General features: G+C 35.2%; 3 protein-coding genes across 9 annotated transcripts in view; all 3 read left to right on the top strand.

The window, feature by feature from the left end:
* Positions 1-5148: 5148 nt before the first annotated feature.
* Positions 5149-6386, top strand: LOC107061454 (probable WRKY transcription factor 27). The gene is made up of 3 exons (XM_015310714.1): positions 5149-5606; positions 5682-5795; positions 5963-6386. Exons 1-3 carry the CDS (start codon positions 5149-5151, stop codon positions 6384-6386), a joined length of 996 nt encoding a protein of 331 aa, XP_015166200.1.
* Positions 6387-19151: 12765 nt separating this feature from the next.
* Positions 19152-20423, top strand: LOC107061453 (acylsugar acyltransferase 3-like). Its single transcript, XM_015310713.1, has one exon. It carries the CDS (start codon positions 19152-19154, stop codon positions 20421-20423), a length of 1272 nt encoding a protein of 423 aa, XP_015166199.1.
* A 993-nt stretch (positions 20424-21416) lies between these two features.
* The window catches only part of LOC102599073 (DEAD-box ATP-dependent RNA helicase 53-like), a 7551-nt gene continuing 1643 nt past the window's right edge, over positions 21417-27324 (top strand). For 2 of the 7 annotated variants that reach the window (XM_006351932.2, XM_006351931.2), the window contains exons 1-7: positions 21449-21944; positions 22861-22988; positions 23709-24120; positions 24212-24310; positions 25123-25347; positions 26036-26197; positions 27171-27288. In XM_006351932.2, the coding sequence (XP_006351994.1) occupies positions 21531-21944; positions 22861-22988; positions 23709-24120; positions 24212-24310; positions 25123-25347; positions 26036-26197; positions 27171-27288 (1558 nt within the window). In that variant the 5' untranslated portion in view covers positions 21449-21530. Of the gene's footprint in view, positions 21945-22860; positions 22989-23708; positions 24121-24211; positions 24311-25122; positions 25348-26035; positions 26198-27170 lie in introns of all 7 variants that reach the window. The other 5 variants (XM_015310739.1, XM_006351930.2, XM_015310737.1 and 2 more) reach the window with 4 other exon arrangements.

The raw sequence follows: 27324 nt of genomic DNA, 5'->3' as shown, positions 1-27324 counted from the left end.
TAGAAGTAGGATCTACATTTCCCTAGGTTGTTAATCATGTAAAGGTGGCATAACAGGTATGTTTTGAGGATTCAAGAGACAATGGTAAGAGGCCTCACTATTAGTACAACAATGACAACATTCAACTTCGAGGTGGGTATGAGTTCAGTGATGGTCATCTTCCTTCTTGACCTACTAGGTCTGTGGCAGGCATAGCTCAGGTTAGACTTCTCACGGTGATCCTCTTGGACTTATAGGTGTCATGTCTCATGTTACTACAATTGGGTCTTCACAATAGGCTGCTCTTGGTGATGGTTGGTATGAGTGTTGAAAGGTATGCAACTATGTCATGGATTGTCGTATGGTCCAGTGCAGTTTGTAGGGGGTGGTTTTGAGCTTGACAGAGGCTGGCAAGGCCACTCATCGTGTTCTTCATGCCAGGCTTCAAACTATAGAGGTTGCTATAATTGTGGAGGGTTTGACCACTGGTTTACGAAGTGCCCTAGGTAGGTATTGCTATTCCAGAAATATAATATTCCCTAGTCTAGAGTGGTCAAATCTTGTCGTATATGTAGAGAGCTTGGTCATCACTCTAGAGCTTATCCCAGCATGAAACCATAGTGAGAAGTGTTCTGTTAGGTAAGTCTCATGGGTTGATAACACTTTCTATTAGAGGTAGTGCCTTGAGTGGTGCTAGTACTACTTCAGGTGTTCAGGTTATGCTCGGGCACAATCCATTTTATGCTTCTGCATGCCATCCAGAGGTCGAAGCTCCATGTATCCACTATTTTGATGCAATTTTGTGGTTTTATCCCTTTGTTCTTATCAAGTGTGATTTGGGGTTTTCATGCCCATTCATATTTATTTGACTTCTTATCCATTGTTGGCATGTTATTATAGCTTGACTTGAGAATTATTTAGGTGGTTTACCTCCTGTAGTTGATTCCTTTTAGTAGTGGATCGACTAGGTGGTATTATTTCAACTGGGAGTAGTGGTTGAGCAACTCTCCATGTTTTTGCATTGATGGCTTTTGTTGTATGTTCTCAGTGTGATGTCAATCCTTTTTAGATAGCTGGCTAGACCAATTTTATGTTGTTAAGCCTACCCAACTTAAGAGGTTTGCCTTAGTTGTGTGCCGTCCTCCATGTAGTAGTTGGGAGGTTTCTAGTTGTTGTGTGATGGGCAGTTTGGACTTTATAGTTCTGTGGTAGTCTTAGTTGGTCGCTTTCTTCCTTTTCCTTAGTCTTATTCTTGTTTGTGTAATTGTGTTTTTGCTCATTCAGTCTTTTTTTATTTGTCTTTTTCTGGTGGTCTAGGAGTTTAGTTATGGCTACCAAGGATTTGGAGGTGTGATTCCTTGATATCTTGTTGCTATTTTTTTGTTTTTATGGTTGTGCTGGTGGTGATTTAGAGTCGTCGTGGTGTTGTTCATCAATGACTTTAGACTATAACTTCTATAGGAAAATGGAAATTTCTAAGAAGGTTCACATTTATGATGGGGTAAAATTAATTCGTGGAATGTATTATTTTATTCTTGTTCAGGATGCGAGGTTTGCCTTTATCATGCTTGGTATCTTGTGTGATTCGTGATAGGAATTTGTACCCTTGGGCCACCACCAACCAATTGACTGTGTTGATACACCGCTAATCGGCTCTGTTTCCCTTTGACTGGGGTGGTTGGTTCTGATTTGCAGGGGAAGAGTAACTTATGGGCTCATTGTGTCGGATTTCTAAAAGCTCCTTTGGAGGAAAGTTCTTGGCTTCAGAATGTTTTGTTCCAATTGAGATTGTTCGTTTGTGAGAGTAAGGAGTGGATTTTGGGATTTGCTCAAAACTAAGTTCCTTATTTTGGCGATTGTTATTCCTTGATGTTCAGGCAAAACATGTAGTTCTCTTGAGGTTTGTGTTGTATGGGTTTGTAGGAAGTTTTCAAATTGTGTTGGAGATGTCCAAGATAGCTAAGGACTGACAAAATGCTCTTGATTAATAGAAAATGTTAAATTTGGAGCATAATGTGAGTATTTCAATTTATGAGTAGGGTTACTTCTGTCATTGTCATGTGCTTTCTCAATTTGGTGGTTTTGGTGTGGTGTTGGTTTTCTCAGCTGAATATTGTTCTTTAAGGCAAGTTTGGTTCGGTTGGGAAAGAGTTGGAGCCCAAAAAGGAATTTGAGGAGTTTTTAGAGTTTTGACGTGAACTTAAGGATTTTCCCTCTTAGCCCAAGTTCTGTCTTAGTGTTTTTCGATCTGGGAGAGAGTCTCAAGGTCTGGCAGAGCATCCAAGCCTAGTATCCTCATCTTTTCGTAACTTCAAGCTATAATTGTCCTTCTACTTATATGGACGAAAGTCCTATTAGTAGTGGATATTATAAGGACTCTCCATGTCATTTCCTTCATTTTTCTATCTTTTCATCATTAAGAGCTTTCCTTTAGCGACCCCAAGTCATTTACGACTTGGTGGGACTTAAAGTTTGGTCATCGGGTCACTCATTTGAGTTTTGTTCGAATTTCTATATTTTGGAACCTTTGAAACTTGAATAGTTGACTTCTGTCAAAAATTCAGGAAGACAACCTTGGAATGTAATTCTTATGATTCCATCAGCTCCGGAAGGGCCATTTTGGGCTTGGGGCATGGTTGGTTCAGGTATTGAGACTTTTGATATGAATTTGTGTCGTTTGGCATTTAAACTTTGAAGTTTTAAGCAAAGTTTGATTTTGATCAATATTCTTGGTAAACATGCTCGGATGAGAAATCTATTAGCACAGTTAACTCTGAAATGTTGAGTTTGATCTAGTATGACCTTTTGTGTGGTTCGCTAAGCTTCTGAACTCATTTCAAATCCTCTTGTGGATATTGGCTTAAAAAGGAACTTGGGTGTGCGGCCTACTTTTTGTCAAGACGACCTCAGATGGAAGTTTTGATGGTTTCATTGAGTCTGGAATGCCAATTTCGATTGGTAGCATAATTTGTTTGCGATCACGGGTTTCGAATGAATTTTGGGTGTTCATTTGAAGTTTGGAGCATTTTCCTTCAAATTATTGTGCAACAATTATAGTGCGACTGCTTTACGGGCCCTTTGATCGCTTTTTGTAGCCTCTTTAGTGGCCTAGGCATCACTTTCGCGGTGGGAGCCTCTTGGGGATTTGCCACTTTCACAGCCGACTAATCAGTTTCATGGTAGTGACTTTCACAGTAGCCGCTTTCTCCATAGGAACTTTCTGGGCTTGGCCGCTTTCGCGGCCGACTGATCGTTTTTGCGGTCCTCGGTGAAGGTTTATTTTGTTTTTCTATCCATTTTATCCAAATATTCGAACTTCGATATCTCAAGCTAGGAAACTTTTTTTCATGGGATTCAAGTTACGTTTTGTCTGGAGTTGGTGTGACTACGTGTGGGACTGAACAGAAAGTGTAGAAGTACGAGTATTGAGATAATTTTCACTTGGAATGGGCTGCCTTGTCTCTTTAATTTGAAGAAATTGTGAATGTCTTCGTTTGGGCTGTTTCGGCCATCAAATTGTACCCCATTTGGGGACAAAAACCTGATAAATCCATTAGGTCCTTTTGATGAAATCAATTTTGAGATTCTTGGTATGGGTCCCACATTTCCTTTTTTACTATATTTTGGGTATTTTTCCAACTATTGTGAATTTGGTCTCTAAACGGAGTTGATTCCTACTAGTCGCGGATTTCAGGTCTAGTCATGATTCTCTACATCCTTGAAAAGACTTGGATTCTAGCCTAGGTTGTGTATATGGACTTTTTGTGTCCCTGATGGGCCTCTCTTACCATGAGTACCATAGTACCGGATGAGTGAGTTGTATGGGTCCAACCTCGCCTACACGGCAGGGAGGCAGGTCTATACACTTGGTTACTGATGGTTACTGTTTGTCATACTACATACTTTGTATTCATATGAATTTCCTATCATTAGTATAATTTTTTTGTAGATTTCACCCTCCGATTTTATGGGGGCCGGTTGGGTTATGTTTGCTGTTTACACCTACCGGGTTATGTGGGTTCAATTAGGTTACTGTTTGATTATATTCTCTTTTGTGTTGTTGTTGATGTGACAACTGATTGGTTGTCGCTTTAGACTTGTGGTTGTTAGTCCACCTAACCTTGTATAGTCGACTCTTGTATCTGAGTTTGTTGTGAGTAGGTTGTTGGCTTCTGTTCCAAGTATGTTTTAACTGAGTTCCTTATTTTTTGTATCCTACTTATGTTCCTTATTGCTTGTCTATCGTTTTATCTCCTATTAAGTGATTTGTGTTATGATTTCATTATTACTTGTTGTATATACTTGCTTTGTCTTTGGAGCTCACTCGGCCATGTCTACTGAGTATCGTTTTTGGTACTCATACTATATTTTTACTCCCTGCATATCATATTTTGAGTTCTCGCCGTTGATTTGGAGTTGTGTAGAGCAAATTGGAGTTTAGAAACTAGGGTGAGCTCGTGGTGTTTTGAGTTACCATTTTTCGTCTATTTCCGCTAGGCTTAGTCTTTATGTTATATTCAGAGACAACCTATACTTTTTTTGTATTAGTAAAAAGTCTTGTACTCTTATTTTAATTAGATGCTTGATTACTGGTTGTTGCAAGGTCTTGGGGATGGTTTGTTGTATTACATTTCTATTGATTACCCTTTCTTCGCTTCGTTATAAGCTTCTTGCTTCTTATTGTTGACTTCTACTTGATAGCCCATTGCTTATGGCTCCAGACTAAGGGTTAGGCTTACCTACTGGTGGGGTGTAGTAGGTGCTATCATGACATAAGGAATCGGGTCGTGACAACAAGTGATTATCTTTGACTTCTCATTTATCGACAATACCCCTCATTCTAAAATAGAAAAAAACATTTATTGTACATTAACTGCAAAGTAAATGCGGACGAGCCGGGGTAGGTAGGTACCCCTTTAAGTTTCTCTATATAATAAGAAAAAATGGTTCACTTTTCTTCATCCATTTCTAATTTCCTACCAGCTAAAACGTTTTTTACTCATCTATTTCCTTCATAAGCCAGTCCCCTCTTTAGATCCTTTTTCCCTCTCCGCTCTCGCAGAAAACATCATTAGTTTCTCTCATAAGCACATTTTTGAATTTTTACGATTTTCTTTCTCCTTCCCCATTTTTTGCGGTTAACTAGATATCATTATATATAGATCTAAAATGGGAGAAGATGATTGGGATAAAAGTGGGGTGGTGAAAAGTTGTAATTTTAATAGACCTAACAATGATGTAGCTCCTAACTTAGGCATGGAGACTTCTCCAAATGATGTTTCAAATTATTTTGACATACGTTTAGCTTATGAAATGACTAATTTTAATGGCTTATCTAAAGTTTTCTCTATAGATTTTCCAATTGCTCATCAGGAAAAACCAAATGATCTAGTCAAAATCATGAACCAAAATGGTAACCAAGAGTTGTACTTACATCCCATTCAACCAGCTCAATTTATCCAACGAAGCTCTTTTCTTCCATCACCAACAACAATAGTGTGTATGCCACCAATAACTCCAACACCACAAGAATTGATTGATCAACAAAAACACCTTGACATAAGGTCTAACATTTATCCCAATTTCACTTTTTCCATGAGGAATCCTTTGATCCAAACCACAACAAGGTAACCACTCACCCTATTACATTTTATGTGTGTCTGTTAAGAATTTTGATTTTAATACTTTTGACTTGAAATCAGGAAAATTCAGTCGAAAACGATTATCTATGAATTGTTGCAAGAGGAACTCACAAATGATATATGGAGATGGCACAAGTGTGGTCAGAAGCATATCAAAGGTTCTCCATTTTTGAGGTTCGCTCTCTTCACCATTTTTTTGTTATAGAATATTTGTTCCCTTCTGTTCTCAATTTTCATAACAAAAAGTAGTAAAATTTATTAATGGTGTATACACATGACATTTGTCTAAAATTGATTATCGTTATGTGTATATGACATAACATGAATTACTATAAGTGTAGTACATCAAAACTCTGCGAAGCAAAGAAAACAATTGAGAAAAGCCCAAAGGGTGAGAACCTTTTCTTGGTGTCCTATTCTGGTGAACACAACCATGATCTGCCCATGAACCGTAGAAATCTTGTTGGTTGTAACACTAATTCAAAATTCAAGCTTCCAAAAGGCATAAATATTGTGCCCAAAGCATCAATATTGAATGTATCATCGTCCTCTTCTAAGTGTGCTAAGCGTTCAAGAGCTGTTGCTTCTCCAATAATCCCAACTATGCCTACGCTTGAAATCGGGAGCAAAAACAAAATGGTTGATGCGGCAGAAAAGAATAGAGGTGATGGTAAAGAGGAGGTGAACATGAATGAAGATAATATGATGGATTTGAAGAACTCCAAGGAGTTACTGTTTCCACCTAATATGGAAGAAAATGAGTAGAGGAATTTATCATTTTCCCCTATCCACCAACTCTATTTGTCAACGTATGTGGTCTTCTAGTCATGTTTCTGTTTCTGTTTTTAGTGTGGCCATTAAAAGTTATAGGTTTGTAGTTTGCTATGTTTAACAATGTACATCATAGAAAATGATGCTTCTCTAGATAACTAGATATGAACCTTTTTTGGTTTCGTTATTTTCTGTTGTTCTTCAATTCATGAATTTAGTCATTGTCGTAAGGTGTTGTTCAATTTTCTCAAATAGTTTTCTCTTTAAGAAAAGTCATCTCACTTAGTTTTTACATTAAATTGTACATAGTATTGAATATATATATATATATATATATATATATAGTCAAACGTTAATCATGCTAAATATTTTGGTTCTTTTATTTTTTCTTCTTGTTGTTTTGAAAATTATGAAATCTTTAAACATTGTAGTATGACCTCAAGACCTCTCATGATTACGCCTACACAAGTATGGTATTATTTATACTAGGGAAAAGGGTCAAAAATACCCCTCAACTTTGGTTTATTAGTTGACTATACCCCTGTCGTTAACAAAATTATTTATGCCCTTGCCGTTATCAATTTCACCATTTATACCCCTCAATTGACGGAAATTCCCAAATTGACTCAAATTAACCAATTTTACTTAAATTACCCAATTCTAACCCGATCCGACCCGTTCCACATCAACAATCACAACCAATAAGGAATAAAGCTTACAACTTTGTCATATGAAGAATGAGGTCAGTGTCACATAATTGAAAATCTGAAACACAAACAATTCTTCGAGAATACCCACCAGTACATCAGCAATAACATCGAATACGAAATGCTGTCCAAGAAGTACCCTGGAACACGACGTGGTTGCAGCCCATCCGATCACAATAAGCATCAAATAATCCACAATTAAATCATATTGAAGCTGAATCAAAACATCCCGAATGAAATCGGATGATAGATAAAAGAGAGTAGCAATCATGGAAACTCTGGATGAATGTCCACTGGGAAAGGACCAGTGGTCGACGACAAAAGAGAGAAATATGTTTTTGTTGTAAACGGGTCGGGGCCTCCGAATAAGGTGTTTTAGGGGTCCGATTACGATAAGGTCAAGGATGCCACCGAGGAGTAAATTGATTAAGAAGATGTTGGAATTTTTGCTATCGGAGAAAGCGAGACGGTAGAGGAGTAGTGAGAGGACTAAAGGCAAGAAGAGGAAACCATCGCCGGAGATCTCTAGGGTTTTGAGGAAATAGTAAGGGAGAATAGGGTGAGTTAGAGTGTAAAGACGGAGGGAGATGGCGGTATCAAAATCGACTATGCGGCGGAGTAAAGACGGCGCCGGCGACTTGTGGGGTTTGAGATCTTTTAAAAGAATCACGGCGCCGGTGCCGGCGACTTGTGGGGTTTGAGATCTTTTAAAAGAATGGGTAAGGAAAATGGGTTAAATGTTTATTGGGTTAGGTTTTTAGACGGGTCGGGCATTGGGTTTAAAATGGGGAATGAGTCTTTTTTTTTTTATTATTTTAAATTTGGGTTAATTTGAGTCAATTTGGGGATTTCCATCAATTGAGGGGTATAAATGGTGAAATTGATAACGGCAAGGGCATAAATAATTTTGTTAACGACAGGGGTATAGTCAACTAATAAACCAAAGTTGAGGGGTATTTTTGACCCTTTTCCCTAAATTCTGAAAGTTCTAAAAGTCAAAGACTTCAAAAGTTTCCTTCCCACCCACTTTTCAAGTTCCAAGTTTCAACAATATCTTTCTTCTTTCTTCAAATTTGTTTTCCAACAATATATTTCTTCTCTCTTCAAATTTGTTTTCCTACCCACCATCTGAATAGCATGATAAAACAAATTTCTGAATAGCATCAATAGAAATAGCATCTTTCTTCTCTCTTCAAATTTGTAATAATTCCTGTTTTAAACAGTTCAGGGGGGTGATAGGACACCCGTGAAGTTGAAGTGTGTACTTGGAAGTTCGGGTATAGATTGGAGGGGCTTTAGACCATTTTCTCTTTTAAATTTCTTGAGATGCAAAATTGTATATTTTTTAATAATTGGATTATTTTAATAATTATTTTTCAATCAATAATTCATATAACCAATGCATTTAATCTTTCTTGCGACATAATACTCTAGGTATATCAAATTTCTTCTAATAACTTTTTCTTTTAATATAATTTTTTTTTTTTACAAATCGTATTTAATATTTTTCTTATGAAAAAGCTATATTTGTTATTGCTAAAATAATTGAGGTCCTTCAAATTTGGAAGCCTAAAGTAGTTGTCTTTTTCTTAAAGGGGCAAAGCCGTCCATGACAATGGTGCACCCGTCTTCTTGAAATCCTAGATTCGCCTCTGAGTGACGGCGAGGGTATAAATAACTTTGTTTTAACGACAAGGGTATAGTCAACTAATAAATCAAAGTTGAGGGGTATTTTTGACCCTTTTCCCTTTATACTATTATGAAGTATTCAACCAAACAAATATTTTACATTAAAGTTAATTTATATAAATATCATTACTGATATTTTATGCATGCATTAACCGTTTTGAAAGATTTTTCACACTTAAAAATAATTTTATGATACTGTGGATTAGTATTGATGATTTGAAAGATAAATAAGTAAATGTTATAATCTGTTAAATTATATTTGTTGGTATAGTTTTATTCTATCATCAATGATTTATAAATATCTCAACTGTCACTTTTATTTTCTTACTCTTAATTTTTTCTTTTGCCAAATGACACATTTAAGGTCATTTTTATCTTTGAGCGAGGAAACATGGGTCAAATATAAGTCTTCAATGTTGTTGGGTATACCTTTGAATATAATTCAATCCCTATGTAATCTTTATACAAAAAAGGGCCTAAAATATCCTTGAACTATTGAAAATGGTACAAAACTACCCTCTAACCATCTATTGGCTTCCAAATACCTCTGTCATCCACCTATTGGTTCTAAAATACCTTGTCATCCACCTTTAGGTCCAATATTGACCACTTTTATAGGGGATTATCATTTTAAAAATAATTAAATTCGTGGTGACCATCTATTGGTTACAATTTAATTACTTAAATTAATTTACATACCTACCCATTACTGATTATATCCGACCCAAATTAACTACACTCGGTCAACTTAACTACACCCAACCCAAATTACATTGACTCCACTGATTAAAATAAATTTACCCTTCATTACAAACATTGCACTTCCTCTTCCAATCGTCTTCTCCAATATATTCGCCTACAATTTCGAATAAAAAACTAGTCTTTTGAGATAATGTGATGTTTGAATTAAATATTTATAGTGTTATTTATCATCCTATAAATAGTTCTATATTTTATGAATTCTGAATTTTAGAATAAATAAGTTTATATTGGGTTCTAAATATATATACATGCCAAGTCAACTTTTATGGGTCTTAAATAAAAGCTACTAAAAGAAATATATATACTTATCCTTTTCTCAAAAGAGAAGGTTTCAAATTTCTATAGATTTAGGATCTCTCCAGATTATATTAAATTAATTATTATATGATCTTTTTAAATATGATTCTCTTTTATCATATGATTTATTGTTATTTGAAATTTATTTTATTAATTTCTACTTAGTAACTCGTTATTGATATTACAACTAACTAATGAAAAACTAGAAAATCAAATGACATGTAGTGATAGTTATCTCAAATCTACATGTTTGGAGTTATTTATATTCTGGTCGAGTCTGTCAAACCCCTCTTCATCACAAAGAGACTTTTGATGGGAGAAATATCGTTTTTGGAAAAAAGACCCTTCTAAAATAGGGTGATACATGTGTGTATTTAGGTAGTGTTTTTGAGATTGTTAACGAATATATTGGGGAAGAAGGTTGGAAGATGAAGTGAAATGTTTAGAATAAAGGGTGTATTTTTTTAATCGGTGGGGTAAATGTAATTTGGGGCAGGTGTAGTTAATTTGGGGTGGGTGTAGTTAATTTGGGTCGGGTGTAATTAGTAATAGATAGGTTCGTAAATTAATTTAAGTAATTAAATTGTAACAAATAGATGGTCGTCACGTATTTAAAAAAATTAGATAATCTTTTATAAAAATGGTCAATATTGGACTCAAAGATGGATGGCAAGATGTGGATATCAGGAGTATTTGAGAGTCAATAGGTGGATGAAGGATAGTTTTGTACCATTTCTAATAGTTTAAGGATATTTTAAGCCCTTTTCCAATCTTTATATATAATAAACTGTTACAAATTATGATAATTGATAGAAAACTTTGCATAATTAATGCATCGATACATGATTTGAATGTTGAACAAGTTATTACTAACTAGTTTCAACAAATGTACGTTGAGCGTTAATGATTGAACATGGATATTTAGTCATTATAATTGCACCATACATATACAATTAATTGATAATTTACCTTGAAGGTTTATACAACAACAACTGTCACGACCCGGGGTACACCCTAGACGTAACATGGCATACAAGACCCGAGAGGCCTCATATAAGCCACATAGTTTTCATAGTCAAGATAATAGAAAATCGATAAGATTAAAACAATTCAACAATATCAAAGTTTTTATAAAACGAAGTGGAGGTCTAATACACTTGTCTCAAAAACCATCTAGTACAATAGAATCTTAGGACACAACCCATACAACAATGTTCACAAACTAAAATAAAAGAACATAAAGAAATAGTGGCCAATCCTCGAATGCTATGAGGCCTCACCAATCTTCAATTATTGCATCTACTAAGGATCCTAGACACGGGGATGAGAGTCGAGATCGCCGAACCCTACATTTGGATAAGAAATGTAGGCAAGAGTATGTGTTAGTAGAAGAATGTACTAAATATGATAACTTGCACAAACATCAACATAAACATAAAAGTTAGACAACATAAGTCATAAGGCATAAGGCATAATCAATACACATAATATATCATTTTACATATAAGGAGTACTTCTTGAAGTAACCTTAATTCCTCCTTACTCATCATAGTAGGCAAACTCAAGCAACAATCCAAGCTTATCACCTATCATAACATATCTTAACTTATCTTTTATAGACATGGGGAATCACATATTTCCTTCCTATAAAGGCTCATGGGTTTTCGCCTCTTACCTTATATAAAGGATCATGGGTAGTCGCCTCTTGTCCAACTTACTATGGGATCATGGGTAGTCGCCTCCATGTCCAACATCATGTGACACGGGTACTCACCTCCATGTTTTTCTATAAGGATCATGAGTACTCGCCTCCATGTCGAACATCATTATAGGAACGTGGGTAGTCGCCCCTTGTTCAACTTCAAGGAATAAGGGTAATCACCTCATATTCTATTCTAAGGAATATGTGTAATCACCTCATATCCTTCTCATTTAGAGGTCATGGGTAATCGCCTTTAGCCTCATCATTTTCTTAGTCTTTAACTTAGATTCATTTTAGGTGAGCAATCCTTTCAACCTAGAATCATTCAATGTGAGAAAGTCTTTCACATTCATACATAAGCAAATCAAGTGGGGAACTATCCCTTTGTAACATCTCGCAATTTGAAATAACTAGGAAGAAGCTTATAATTGGAAATAGTCATTTTTGGAAAGAATTAAAATCTGGAAATTTGTTTAAGTTAGGAAAAGTTGAGTTTTGGTCAACTTCAAATGGAAATAATTCCTATCTCAGGATGAGTTAGGTGTACTTCCAGATATGGTTTCAAATCTCTTGGAAGGATCTTTCCAACGCCGCCGAGTTTGCGCAAATCCGAGTTCGTATGAGTGAGTTATCCCCTTTGGAAGTTGGGTTGTTGGAATAAGGAAAGTCCAATCCGGATTTTTAAAGGGTAGTTTGGTCTTTTCCTTAACCCTTTATTTAATTCGTTTTTGGGTAATTAATTAGAGGTCTAAGCTGAATTAGATCAGTTTACACTTTTACCAAAAGAGTTAGGGTTTGGAGAGAAAAGAAAAGAAGAGGAGAAAGGAGAAGAGGAAGTAAGAACGTTCAGGATTCGTCGATTTCTTGGAGCTTTGCTTGTGGATTTCGTTGGGGGGATCCCTACAAGGTATGTGAGATCACATAGCGGATTTCGCCAAGGATTCAATCTTACGAGTTATGTGAGTTCACATAGTGTTGGGTTCATTCACCCACGCGCCAAAACTGTTTAATTCAGTGTAATTTCGTCCTAAAAGATTGAGAATTTGATGTTCTTGATAGTTGTTCTTGAATTGATTTCGTTCTTGAACATAAGTTGGGATTAATGAGTTTCTTGATGATTAAGTGTTGTTTCTTTAAGTTGTTGGGTTAGATTTTGTGTATATGATTTGGGTACATGAATCTAAAGTGAATTTGAGAGAAAAAAATCGAATTAAAATGATTTAGGATCAGAAAACGAGATCAATAGCTCGTCAGAATTTTGCCTGAAGGGGGGCTGGAGCGACGCACCCCTATAGCGCCAGGCAGGCTGGGGCGGCGCGTCAGCAGTGCGCCAGATTTGAGCCCCAGTAAGTTGGGGCTGGCACGGCGCCCCCGGGATGCGCCCAAATCGTCGTTTTTCACCAATTTTCGTCGTTTAGCCTATTTAAGTCCTTCTAAAGTGTATTAACACTTCCTATTGATTCTAACTACTCTAAATGACTTCTAAACATCTAGAAATCATCCAAAAACATGAATCATAACCTTGAATCCATAAATTCAAATTCAAGGAAAGTTAAGAGCCAAGTTTAGGAAGTTCTTCGAGTCTTTTCAAGAAGTCTTTTGCAAATGCTTTTAACTTTGTTTTAAGACTTACAGTCAAGTTGAGTAAAGAGTAAAGAGTAAAGATTGAAGTTCATTTTCTTCAAAAGTATATGGGGACTAAGTATTCTCAAAGAGATTTAAAATATTTTCACATTTAAATAAGAACGGAAACTGAGATTTTCAAAGAGCCTTCAGGCTAGTTTTACAGTAAAGAGGAAACTATGATTTCCAAGAGAGCTTTTAAGCTAAGTTTTGAGTAATTATCTCAAACCAAAGAAAGAGTTTTGTTTTTACAAACATAAAGAAGTAAGTATTTTTGGGATACTTTTTAGATGAATCCTTTTCGCATAGACTAGTGGATCCACTTAGTGAGTTAGCTTCCTATATCACGGCAATGTATAGGATGGGCCTCGGCAGCGTGAGGTAAAGCACTGTATCATCACTATAGTTCTTAAGTGATGGTTGTCGGTTAGAGAAACTCCCACAGCAGTAGTAGCATGGTTCCTCAAGGGGTTCTGCTTAGTGTGAATGGGGGTATGGGACTTCATTCATGCATTGCACAAGTAGACTTTGAGAGGGAGCATGGTTTGTCTTTTTATGATATTATGATTATGAATTGACAGCATGTTTTCAACAGTTTTTCTTTATATTGCACTTGTTTTAAACTTCTTTATAATGAAATGAGTTTATTTAAGTATTCAATAGTTAAGAAGAGCCAATGTAAGTGTTTCTTTCATAATCTCTTTCGAGCTTATGTTGTTTTAGCATTCCAACTCGCATACTCGTACATTCAATGTACTGATGCAGTTGGCCTGCATCGTCTTATAATGCAGACACAAGTTACTAGGATCGGCATCCGGCGCATTCGTTGATCCAGTGAGCAGTTCAGAGTCTGTTGGTGAGCCTCTTTGCATTCTAGAGGACTCCTTCACATTACTTTCAGTTTTAGTATTAGTTCATTAGGATGTCGTGGGCCTGTCCCGACATCCATCTTAATTGTTTAGAGGCTTCATAGATAGTCAGACAGTCAGTTAGTGAATTCAGTTGTCTTTACTTTTCATTTCATATGTTGACACTTGAGTTGCCATTTTTGGCCAAGTTGAATGTTGACTATTAAACATTCTAAGTTATTTTATTAGTTAAGTTGAGTAGTGTGCTATTGATCTTTATAAATATGCATATAGTCTTCCGCTAAGTTAGTAAGCCAGGCCAAGGGTTCGCTTGAGGCCAGCAATGGTTTTCGAGTGTCAGTCCCGCCCAGGGTGTAGGCTCGGGGGGTGACACCCTTCCACAAAAATTACAATCAACAATTCATAACATATGCTTCACTCTCAAAGCAACTTATATCATAATCATCATGTATGCTTTAATCTCAAAGCAATTCATAATGTACCTTATTTATCCTATAAGAATACACATAAATTCATAAATTCTCCTTTCTTGTATCAAAACCCACTTACATCAATTTCAACTTAGAAACATGGGTTAAGCATGGGTACCTGTAAATTCATCCTAAAAACATGTAATCTTCCCAATTCATGCATAAACAATCATAACCCAATCAATTGGATCAACATTCATAAAGACCCACAACTTAGAAGAAAACCCTAACTCAAATTGAGGATTTTCTATTTTTTAATTAGAGAACTTAGGGGCTCCATGGATGCAAGGATTCCATGGATGAATAAAGTCATCATACCTTACTATCAAAGCCCACAAACAATTGGATAATGGAGACTTGACCTTGAGCCCTAACTTCAATCTTCTTCTTCAAGTTATAGAGAGAGAAATATTTGGAGGGGAAGAACTTGTTCTTCTTTTTAGGAATTTGAGAGAATCCTTTTAAAATTTGGGGTAAAACTCTTATATAGGTCTTTATGTGAAGGGTAAAACAACAGGATATTTAATTAAAATAATCTGAAAAGACCCGGAAATTCCTGACTTAAAAACTGAGATTAAGACCCACTGAAGCTCGCCAAGGGCCACTCGGCGACTCGTCGAGTGAGTCTTTAGCTCGCTGAAAATTAAAGTGAGCCAGCTCTAGGACCTAGTCAATTAGGCGATGGGGGATTCACTTTGGCGATTCACCGAATGGAACGGCGAGCTCGATCTAGCTCGCCTAAAGTTACAGCACACGACACTCGACATCTTCGAGCTACTTTGTCGAGTGGTTGCCAAATGAATATATTTCCCTTTTCTGAATCCGAGGTGTTACAACAACATTTCTAGTTAAATCATACAAAGTAAAATCTATGGAGGGTAGAGTGTATGCAGACCTTACCACTACCTTGTGAAGGTAGATAAGTTGTTTCCGAGAGACCCTCGGCTCAAGTGTATCAAACTCAAGTAAAAGAAGAAGAAATCATAATGGTTAAAAAGAGAAGAAGTGTAAAGTCAACAAGAGAGACAATATTAATGATAGAATAATATGATAATCAGAATACAATAAACAACATATGATAATAACTACAAGGGCACGACTAGGCCTACAAAAGACACTAAACCTTCGCAAGGCAAGACAACACACAATCCCTACTATCCTTCTACCATAATACGCGACCTCCACTCCTTCCTATCTAAAATTCATGTCCTCGATAATGTGAATTTACTTGATAATGCTCAAATGTACTCTATCAAACCAATTAAAAGAGACAGTGATCGTCGTCTATAAAAATACCGAACTAAGAGATCGATCGGTAGGGGCCTACTGGTTCACCGTCCCGGTAAGAAAAAATGAATTGAAAATATGATTCGAAATATGTAGAATTTATAATTTATTAGAGACAACTAATTGTAAGTTTGTTACTTTGTATGTTTTGAATTTTATCAATATATTAATAAAGTCAAAGGCTCATTGAGTCTTTTCCTTTCTTAATTTCATTTTTCATAAAATTAGTATATCTTCAGTTAAATAATTTTAATCACTTTATATAACCATATATTAAAATTAAATTTGTAGTCACCATAATAAGTCGATACTTGCAAAAATAATGTTAACAAATATTACTGAAATAAGTATTGACATTAAAAAATTAAAAATACTTTTATTTAGTAAATATTATAAGTATATAATACAATATAAATATTCTACTAAATATTTAGTATATTGTGTGTATATTTAGTATAAGTGTGTATATATATATATATGCGCGCACGTGTGTGTGTTTATGGTATATATTATAAGTATACATATAAATAATAAAATGTAATCAATCTATTGTCATAAATAGTTATAATTATGTCACAATTAAATATATAACAATACACTATATTGATAATTGACTCTCAAACTTTCGAATGAACAAATGATGATTAAAGAAATAACCCGGTCTGTTAGCCCACCAAACCAGAACCCGCCTCATTTAACCTGATACACTTGTCTCACGAGTCACAATCCGGTGTAATTTCACTGAAATCACTATTCAGTCTGAGACCGAAGGCCCATTAGTGGGGAGCTCGGTCCGGCTCGGTAATTCAAAACAATAATCAGCCCGATCCGACCTAGTTAACAGGCTTAATCTAACATACATCGTCACTCAATCTTGTACACTACCACCTTACAAATCTTAATTGGAATGAAATATTCTATGCATATCTTGGTTTTCTTACTCTAAAGTGACTAGTGGACCATTTTGACTAAAGTGATAGAAAAAAGGGGACCCAAAAAAGTACTGGTCAACATGTCATATTCTAAGAGCTCGTTTGCTACGTGAGATACAAATAATAATTTTGAAATAATATTTGAGAATAATTTTATTTGATATTTAACTTAATTATTAGCTAATCTCGAAATTATTTTATTCATTATTTATATTAAAATAGTGAAATTATTGTCCCATATAGAAGATGCAATAAAATAAACTCATGAGATATTTAAACTCCCATGAGTTGGTTATTTTGTAAGAGACTTTTTTTCTTCCTCTGAGGTTAAAATTTTGGTTCACACATTGTCGTTAAAAATGTAATGAAGTGATAAGTACTCAATTCATTTTTAATAAGAGGTTTTAGATTCAAGTTCTAGATATATAATAGGCATGGACCCACCTTTGATTAAAAAAAAAGCCGTATCCTTCAAAGTGAGACTTCACGATGTAAATATGAATTAAGTTCTAAAATGAATATTGAACACTAAATGAGAAATTAAAAAAGAAGAAGAAAAAACTCAAAATTTTCATAATTTCACTTTATCATTTATAAAAAGATATTTTGATAAAAGAATAACAACAATAATAACATATTCAATAAAATCTTATAAATAAAATTTACGGAGAATAAAATATACACAAATCTTATCAGTACCTCACGAAGATTAAGAGTGACATTAGGCATGAATTTTGGTGGGCTGACTAGTTGGTCCTAGTAGATGCCATTAAGTGTGCAACCTCTTTGAAGACCATCATTTAAGACCTAATTAAAATTTATTAATTTTTATAAATTTAATCGTTTCAAAATCAACTTCAGACTTACGTGTCTTAAACTTAAAAATCGTATGAATATGAAGTTAATTAAGGTGATTTGTCTTTTTATTTCTTTCTAAGTTTATGAAGTGAATTTAATATTAAGCTTCAAATACTAAAATGTTAGTAAAAAAATAAAATAAAAATTATTTTTATATAGAATAAGGTGATAGATATAGAAAACAATAAAGTGGCAACACTTACGTATATGACACTGCCACAACTTATAAATTAATTAACCTAAGGTGAATCAGTTATTTGTCACATGATTTATTTGTATCATATGCTTTTATATTTTGAGATCTGTTTGTTCAAAAAGAGAAAGAAATTTGCTAAATTTTTTTTACTATATAAGCCTAATTGAGTATGTTAAATATTGTATGGTATAAAATTTCATGTCAACCAATTTTAATGAAAATAATTAGTTGAGTGATTTTCTATGAAAATAATTCTTAGTTGAGTGATTTTCTGTGAATTCTTTTTAGTTGAGTGACCATTTAAGATATTAATTCTTTTACATGCGAGATACGAGAATTCTTTATTTTGTTACATCATCAAGAGATAATGATCCATTAACCTGCTAATTCATTCTTTTTACGTGGCACAAACATATGAATTTATATAAAAGGACTAAGAATTGATAAAACTACGTGACAATCTTATTATGGAGTACGTCGATAAATTATATGCCCTTTAGTTGAATCATAAGTACCTGACACTCAGGACAATCGATTATATGACGGCTCTCGTCAATCTTACAAAGGGTATTTGCTGTGTGTGTCATTGATCAAAAGGCAAGTGATTATTTTAATATTTTTTGGCCAAACTCCAGACCATAGGTTATTTAATTTTAGCATGTATAAGATGTCCCTCACACCCTATAGGCCTTTACTCTTGTGTTGTCTTTTACCTACCCTACTTAAAAACATAGTGTAGCTTTAGATGTTTTCAAGAAAAAAAGAAGTTATTTGCATCATCAGGTGAACTTATCAGCACTCGGTATTTATATCAAACTAACAAATTCAAGACGTCTTTCATCTATACATTTATCACTTAACCATGTATTCGATCATACTTAAAAAAAAAATTAATAACGATAAACACTCTATGTAAAATAAATATCGACCAATAATAAAAAGAACAAAAAGAAGTATGCATAGAGATGAAGAAGAAATCATCCACACATGACTAGTAAATGGAGTAGTTGTTTTTTTTTCCTTTTCCAATTCCATGACAATAATCTTTCACATTTCTAGAAAACAATAGCTTTGTTCACATCATTAATCATGTTTATGACATAACCATACTCCATACATGTGTTAGACACAACTTGCACACGCTTCGACTATTCTACAGGATACATATAATCACCTCAATCACAAGTACTGAATAACTCTATCCACCTAGTCTTGACGAGAGGGGAATTAATCACCTAGCGCACCTTTTTGTCTATTGTTAGGCCACACCTCTAGTTTGCCAAATTTCAAGACTAGTATATATACAACATCATGAGTTAGAAGTGTCGTTGCATCTAAACAAACCATTTGTATTCATTTAACTAAAAATGTCTGCTTCAAGACTTGTTTCACTTTCAAGAAAGATTATTAAACCTTCTTCTCCAACTCCACTTTCACATAGAATTCACAAGCTCTCACTTATGGATCAAATGGGGACTCACTCCTACATGGCAGCTTTGTTATTCTACCCGAAACAGAACACCACGACAAGCATGCCAGAACCAACGAAGATATCCCAAGTTCTTGAAAAATCCCTTTCCAAAGTCCTAACGTCATACTATCCGTTTGCTGGACAAGTAAGAGACAACTCCTTTGTCGAATGTAATGACATAGGAGCCGATCTATCCATAGTCCGAATTGATTGTCCAATGTGTAGTATCTTTGATCACCCTCGTACTTACATCGATAATCTAGTACTTCCTTTTGATCCATGGTTCCCATCAATGGACAGTTTAGTCGCAGCTAAACTTTGTCATTTTGAATGTGGTGGCGTAGCGCTTGGTGTATGCCTTTCACACAAGGTTAGTGATGGTTGCAGTTTAGGTAAATTCTTAAGGGACTGGTCTATGGTAGCGCGCGATTCAGAAGCAAAATTATCTCCTCTGTTTAATGGATCATCAATATTTAAACCATCAAATTCTTCATCATTTCAAGTAGTTGCTGATCCTCCTTTATACAAAAATGAATCAAAAAGGTTTCATTTTTCAGCCTCCAAGTTAAAATCTCTCAAGTCCTTAACTGATTCCACAACTCAAATCCGTCCTACGACAGTTGAAGCAATCACTGCATTCCTATACAGATGTGTCAATACAACACCATCCTTACTGATACAAGCAGTAGATCAACGCGGAACAAGTAATGATGCACTAGTTCCAGCAGACTTAACCGGGAATGCTATTCTTCCTTTCGTTGTATCAGCAACGAATAAGGAAGAGATGAATTGGGAAAGACTAGTTAGTGAGCTTAGAAAAGGTAAAGAGAAGATTCAAGATATGCTCAAATACATTGAATCAGAAGAGTATCTATGTTCAAAGGTATCTGATATAGCTAGAGAACTAAACGAACGGACCTCAAACAACGATATTCCTATGTATAGATTTAGTAGTTTAAGGAGATTCCCATCAAATGACATGAATTTTGGATGGGGGAGGCCAAGACAAGTTGATATTTCTACTTTACCAATCAATATGTTCATCTTGATGGATAACCAAAATGGGGACGGAGTTGAAGTGATCGTAAGCTTGGAAGACGGAGAGTTGTCTGCATTAGAAAGAAATGATGAGTTTCTTCAGTTTGCTTCTCCATGCTTAGGATTCTAAGACGCGAAGGAGGCAAACGCGATACCTTTAAACCCCTCAAATACGATAACAACACGAGTGATTTGTGATCCTAAAATAAGTAGAACAAAAAGAGTTCTTGTAATGAATAGTGTGTCTTTTAGATTGATTTCTATTGAAGTATTGCCAGAGTTCTTTATCTGTGATCTTTCTTCTGTTTTGTTTATGTCTCTCGATTTACGTTAGCTTCATTCGTCAAACCTCTCTATAACAATAATCCTTTATAACTACTACATTTTACTATAACATCCATGTTTTCTGTGATATCGTTCTTTCATGTTATGGTGTGTATCAAACGTTCTCTATACTAACATTTCACTATAGCAACAAAAAAGAGAGAAATCGGAAACAAATGAGTGTCGTTATAGAGAGATTTGACTCGATCTTTGCCTATCTTGGCAAGCTTTTCATCCTTGTACTATTTCCTCATTTCTGTTTCTTACTAACTTTATTTCCTTCTTTATGATAGTGTAGCATTTCAAAGTGAACAAAACGCTCTAACTTGTCATCAAACTTTTAGAAATGACTCAGCCATGCAATCCGTTAATAGTTGACCATATTTATGCCGTTGTCGTGACTAGAAGTGCACATTGGTATCACTCTTCACTAACAACTCAAATAACCAGTTTTGAAAAACCAAAATCTACACGTGCCCTAAAATTAAACTCACGTTATTTTAACTCATACCAACTAATTAAATTAACCCCACACCTTTCACTAGTGACAAAGCGATGGGTACATGATTTTCACCAATTAAATTCATTATCAACTATATATAAACAAAAAAAAAAGAATTTAACCTCAAATTAACATCATGATTTTTATCACCCCATACGCTTCCATATCTACTTTCGACTAATTTAGTCCGCGAACCGAACGACTAGAGTCTTAGACCTAAGGGGTATTTTAGTCATTTTCTCATACTGCACCAAAAAATCTCCCCCCTATCTTAATAAAGTCCTTCTAGTTTAGATTTTCATCTTTGGATTTGGTTTTTGAGTGTTTCTTGAAAACCTTATCTCTTCAACACTCTCTCTAATTCTTCCTTCCTTCCTATCCATAAACCCTAGCAAAAACCCTAGCAAAAACATGGCTTTTCTCCCTTGTCCATTGAGATATAGCAAAATTAACAGTCTTTTTCTACTGAGAAAGTCTTCATCTTCACTAACATCAAAAAGGGTGTCCATTAATTCCATTTCCCATATCTTCAGTGACAAATTTAGTCCCAGAAATGCCCTCCCAGTACCTCAAGTTCACAGCTTTACCACTTCTTTAACTATATCAGCACCACCAATGAACTGGGTTGATGGTAAATTTGGGTATAGTGTTAAGGGGTTTCATGGGGGTGGTTGTTGTTTGCAGGCTGCGACGGCGACGGCAATGGCGATGGTGGATTTAGAAGAGGATTGTGAAGAAGGGCTTGAGATTTCGAAACTTGGGATTTCTGAGGAAATTGTTTCTGCTTTGGCACAAAGGGGAATTACTAGTCTTTTTCCAATTCAGGTGTTTTAAACTGTTATAGTTTTTATTTTTGAAAAAAGACTGCATTTTTAGGTACTTATTTTGCTATATTTGTGTATAGAAAGAGTAATTTAGACTTGGAGGCTCTCTGCATATATGTGATTTCCATCTGAGAAAAAGAAAAGCATTTTGGCTCTTATTTTTATGTATAAATTGTGTGTTTGAAAGAAAAATTGTAATTTAAGCTTGAAGGAGGTTCTCTGTAGTGCCTTGTTTTGCTATCAGACCATACTAATAGTTGTAGTATTGCTCTTGTAATTTCTTTTACTACGTGCTAGCTCTTGTATTTTCGATTATCGTATTATTTTTTTGTGTTACTATCTATTGTTTTAGTTACTATCTTACTTTTCTGTGCTGCTTTGGACTACTTTTTGTTTTGGACTACTTTTTGTTGGGCGTATCTATCAGAAATGACCTCACTACCTCTGAGGCAGGGATAAGCTCCGTGGATACACTCTACCCTTCCTAGACTTCACACTTTGTGTGACTATATTGGGTATGTCGTTGTTGTTGAGCGCCTTTCCAAATTTGGAATCCAATTCCAAGTTGGATTATCTTATAACCAAATACTAATTTTGAAATAAAGTGAATAATTCTCATGGCCAAACAACCCCCTGTAAAGAACATTGAGGTGTGTCAGGTGTGGAAGATCCTTTCTTACTTATTTTTGTCGATGTCGATTGTTTTGGGTGAGCTTTCTTTTTTGTGTTTTGGTCTTATATGCTGCGATTAATATGTTGTTTTCAGCCTCCCCCAAATAAAGAAAGAGAGGTCTAAATCTTCGTTCTTCTAATAGACATATTTTCATTTGGTTTTAGTTTTGGTTTCTGATCAAAACTGAAAGTCTATGAAAAAGTTTCTGATTCAAGATGGATTCTTTTCTTTTGGGTTGTATCAGAGAGCTGTTTTGGAACCAGCAATGCAGGGGTCAGACATGATTGGCCGAGCTAGAACTGGAACTGGAAAGACACTAGCTTTTGGCATTCCTATCATGGATAAGATCATTCGCTTCAACAGAAAAAAGGGGTTTGTTCACTCTGTTTTCTTTGTGGGGTTTATTTAATAATAGGTCTATATGGTAGCAACATTCAGTTTCAAAAGAAAAAGATATGTTAGCAACATAAAATATCATCTTGTCTTAAGCTTGTCAAAGGGTTATTGAGAGAAAATGATCAAAATGGTCCCATATCTTTGGTAGTAGAGTCAAAATAGTTCCTTAAGTAATAACTGCGGGGTTTTGATCCTTTTAAGACAACCAGAAGTGAGCACTTTTGGTCTCGGTCAAATATTTACCAAATTTTGATTGTTAAATTTCATCAGAACTGTGAATTATCTTTTTTAACCAGAAACACCAGAAAGTTCCGTCAAAATTTCAAAAATCTCAACATAAAAACCTACACCAGACACAAAAATTGCACCAAACTCTTGAAATAGACAAAATACAACATAGACTACAAAATTTGTACTTCTAAATGTGAGTTCCCGTTAAATATTTTCTACTTTCATTGTTTCAATAAAATTTAACAATTAGAGTTTGGTTAATATCCAACAAAGACAAAAAATGCTCTCTTTGGGCAAACTTGAAGGATCAAAATTGTTTAAGTGATACTTAAAGGACTATCTAAAACTTACTACCAAAAATAAGGGACCATTTTTGTCATTTTCTCGAGTTATTGATGACTCTCTGTTGATAATGTTAAATTCGTTATAACTGAATTATTTTTTTGGTTATTTTAAACTATACAGACGGGGAAGAAACCCTTTAGCATTGATCTTGGCTCCCACTAGAGAACTTGCACGCCAGGTGGACAAGGAATTTTATGAGTCTGCTCCTGTTTTGGATACGCTGTGTGTTTATGGTGGGGTACCCATTTCACGCCAAATGAGTACTCTTGACAGGGGAACTGACATTGTTGTTGGGACACCTGGTCGTATCATTGATTTGCTGAAGAGAGGGTCATTAAATTTGTCGGATATCCAGTTTGTTGTTCTAGATGAAGCTGATCAGATGCTTAATGTGGGATTCGCAGAGGATGTTGAAACCATTCTAGAAAATATTAGGCAGAAACATCAGACAATGATGTTTTCAGCCACGATGCCAAGTTGGATATTGAAACTTACCAAGAAGTTCTTGAAGAAACCAATTCACGTTGATCTTGTGAGGCCACTATTCTAAATTACTGTCTTATTTTTGTTGAGTACCCTAGAAGTTTTCTATGCTCAATGATTATGTGTAAATGTGTGTGCAGGTAGGAGATTCTGACCAGAAATTAGCTGATGGCATTTCTTTGTATTCAATTGCTTGTGAGATGCGTCAGAAACCAGCAGTTCTTGGACCCTTAATATCGGTATGAATCTATAGCCTGATAGCTTGTTTGGCCAAGCTTCTCAAGGCCCAATACGCTGTACTTTTTTTACCCCTAAGTTGGGGGTGTTTGGCCAAGCTTTAGCAGTTTCTTAGAAACTGAAAAAAGTAGCTTCTACCCAAAAGTACTTATTTGAAGAGTATGCACTTTTGTCATAAAAAAAAGAAGAGCATGCACTTTTGAAAAAATACACTTAGCGGTCTCTTGGTTCGAAGACAAGTTATTCTAGGATTAGTTATGCCGACATTATTTCTTATCGACTGTTTGGTTTGTTGTATTAAAAATAACATGCATTGCATAATTGCATAAATAGTACTGAATAGGGGTGCATCAGTATCAGAATTGTACTGGTATTGTTAATGTCATGGTTTACTTTGTACAAGAATAGTACTGAATTGGTGTATAGGTAATACTGATATCATTTGTATTAGACTTAAATTTGCAACCAAACATTGTACTAAAACTTTATACCAACATTTGATCTACCTAATACACCCTACCCAACAACCCCATAGAAACATTTTTTAAAAGCTTAGACAAACACCAATTGCTGCTCAAAAGTGCTTTGTAAATTGATTAGTCAAAAACAAATTGTTTCTCACTAGAAGTGCTCTCCAAAATAAGTTGATTTTTGAAGCTTGGCCAAACATGCTATAAGCCTCTTTTCAGTTCTATTTCTTGTCTATCCTATTGATCCAGTGTCATATATGTTGCCTCCCACCATAAGGATTAAAATGACTTCTTGTTCTTTTTCCCCCAAAAAATTCAAGTCTGAGCATATATTTATTCTTCAGGAGCATGCAAAAGGAGGCAAGTGTATTGTCTTCACTCAAACAAAGCGTGATGCTGATAGGTTGGCGGGTGCAATGCAAAGAACTTTGAGGTGTGAAGCTTTGCATGGAGATATCTCACAAAGCCAGAGGGAGAGAACTCTATCTGGTTTCCGACAAGGTCAATTTAATGTATTGGTGGCCACCGATGTTGCTGCCCGAGGACTTGATGTACCTAATGTTGATCTGGTTCGTCTTTCATGCTTAATTTGCCTAATTATTTAACCATGTTTTAAGTATTTCTTGTTCCTTGTCTTCCCTTCTCTTTCCACTTCATGAAAAGAAAAACTGGGGAGGGAAGATAAGCCTATAAATCCGTATTAGGTACTAAGAAAGAGTAATGGATACATCCGTCACCTAGGTAGGAGTTACTATAACATAGACTTGCATGCTTATGGAATCTTAGAAAGTGTAGGACACAAAATTTTAAAGAAATTATGATAAACATATAAGTAGTGCCATATAGATTCTTGGGAATTTTAGGATTATCTGGAGAGCATTGTATATCGAAACGAATTTCACACCAATTATAGGGTCATTTCTGAACACCCTTTCAGAAACAAACAAACCCTTTTCAGGATAAGTAAATATTTTATCAGTAAGAGAAATGTGCACCAAGAGCGCACTAAAATGGCTTTACAATAGCTGCATGTCTAGTGAGCTTTAAAGGCTGGACAAGGAAGGAAGCAGTTCCTATTCTCCATTCTTAATCGGGTGATTATTCAATAACTATAAGAAAAAAATGTCTTTTATGCAGTTATCCATAAAAGAACGAGAAGAAATGTGTTTATGCTTGAAATTTTAGAGTCTTCTTTAATTGCAGTTTGCTTTTTCTTCTTTTGCTATCTGAAGTTAAAGTAGAGATATTGGTGCTCAGGTGATACATTACGAACTTCCGAACAATTCAGAGATCTTTGTTCATCGATCTGGTCGAACTGGACGTGCTGGTAAGAAAGGAAGTGCCATTCTCATGCATTCCTCAAAACAGCATAGGGATGTAAAAGGTATTGAACATGATGCCGGATGCAGATTTACTGAGGTAAGGATGCTTATACCTTACTTGCAGTTTTACTTTTTTAATCCTCACTTGGATTTGTTGTCATTTTCACATATGGAGATAGGGAGAATGCAATAGATGCATGTTGCTATGCTCGTGTCTGGTAATCACATAATGTCTATTTCTAGGGTGTTGTTTGGTTTGAGGTATAAGCCAAGATAAACTTGGTATGCAAATCGGTACTCCCTCTGTCCCTAATTACTTGTCCACTTTTCCTTTTATAGTTGTCCCTAATTACTTGTCCATTTTGACAAATCAAGAAAGGACAAAAAAAATTTCCTATTATACCCTCAATTAATTACTTTGAAAAAGGTAGAACTTTCTGAAAATATTAAATTTTTAATTCATCCACTTCATAATTAATAGGGGTAAAATGGTAAACTCATTATGTCAATAATTGTTTTCTTAATAGGTGTGTCAATTCAAAAGTGGACAAGTACTCACAGAGGGAGTATTACTTTATACCATGTTTGGTTTCCGGTTTTTTTTTTTTTTTTTTTTGGTTAATTGGTTTCCGGTTTTAAAATCCATATTCCACCTTCTATCCCATATAAGATAATATATAAATTCCCGTATAATTTAATCCCATATTAGTTACACCGTGTTTGGTTTCTGGTATTATAATCTGCATAAGTTGTGACAATCTTTGGTATTTCTAATTTTCTTGAATTGCTGAAGTCGAACACGAGCCTGTTGCCGTATCTTGAACTGAAACTCATTTGGGTTTTGGGCTGACATATTTTTCAGTTCCTCAATACTCACGTCTAATAGTTCTTTATGGTTGATCTCCTAATTTCAAATCTTAAATATGGAAAATTCGCTAGCTGGTGGTGACCGGACTTCTCTCCTTTATGATGCTGACAGTTTTTCCCTGTTCTTTCTTGCCATGCTACTCTGATATACAGAATTGTTCTCTCATCAAATTATCTTTTCTGCATGTACTTGCTGAAAAAAGCTCCCAACAATTAAAGTAGAGGCTGGAGCAGCAGAAATGTATAGTGAAATGGGAAAAGATGTTGGCCGCCTTGGCTCCTCTGGAGGAGGCACCATGCGTAGTCGATCTAGTGATTTTGGTGGAGGTCGTTCTGGTGGCTATGGAGGTGGAGGTC

Source organism: Solanum tuberosum, unplaced genomic scaffold (assembly GCF_000226075.1).
Source record: "Solanum tuberosum cultivar DM 1-3 516 R44 unplaced genomic scaffold, SolTub_3.0 scf00140, whole genome shotgun sequence".
Taxonomy (NCBI): domain Eukaryota; kingdom Viridiplantae; phylum Streptophyta; class Magnoliopsida; order Solanales; family Solanaceae; genus Solanum; species Solanum tuberosum.
This window is presented reverse-complemented; position numbering and strand designations above follow the sequence as displayed.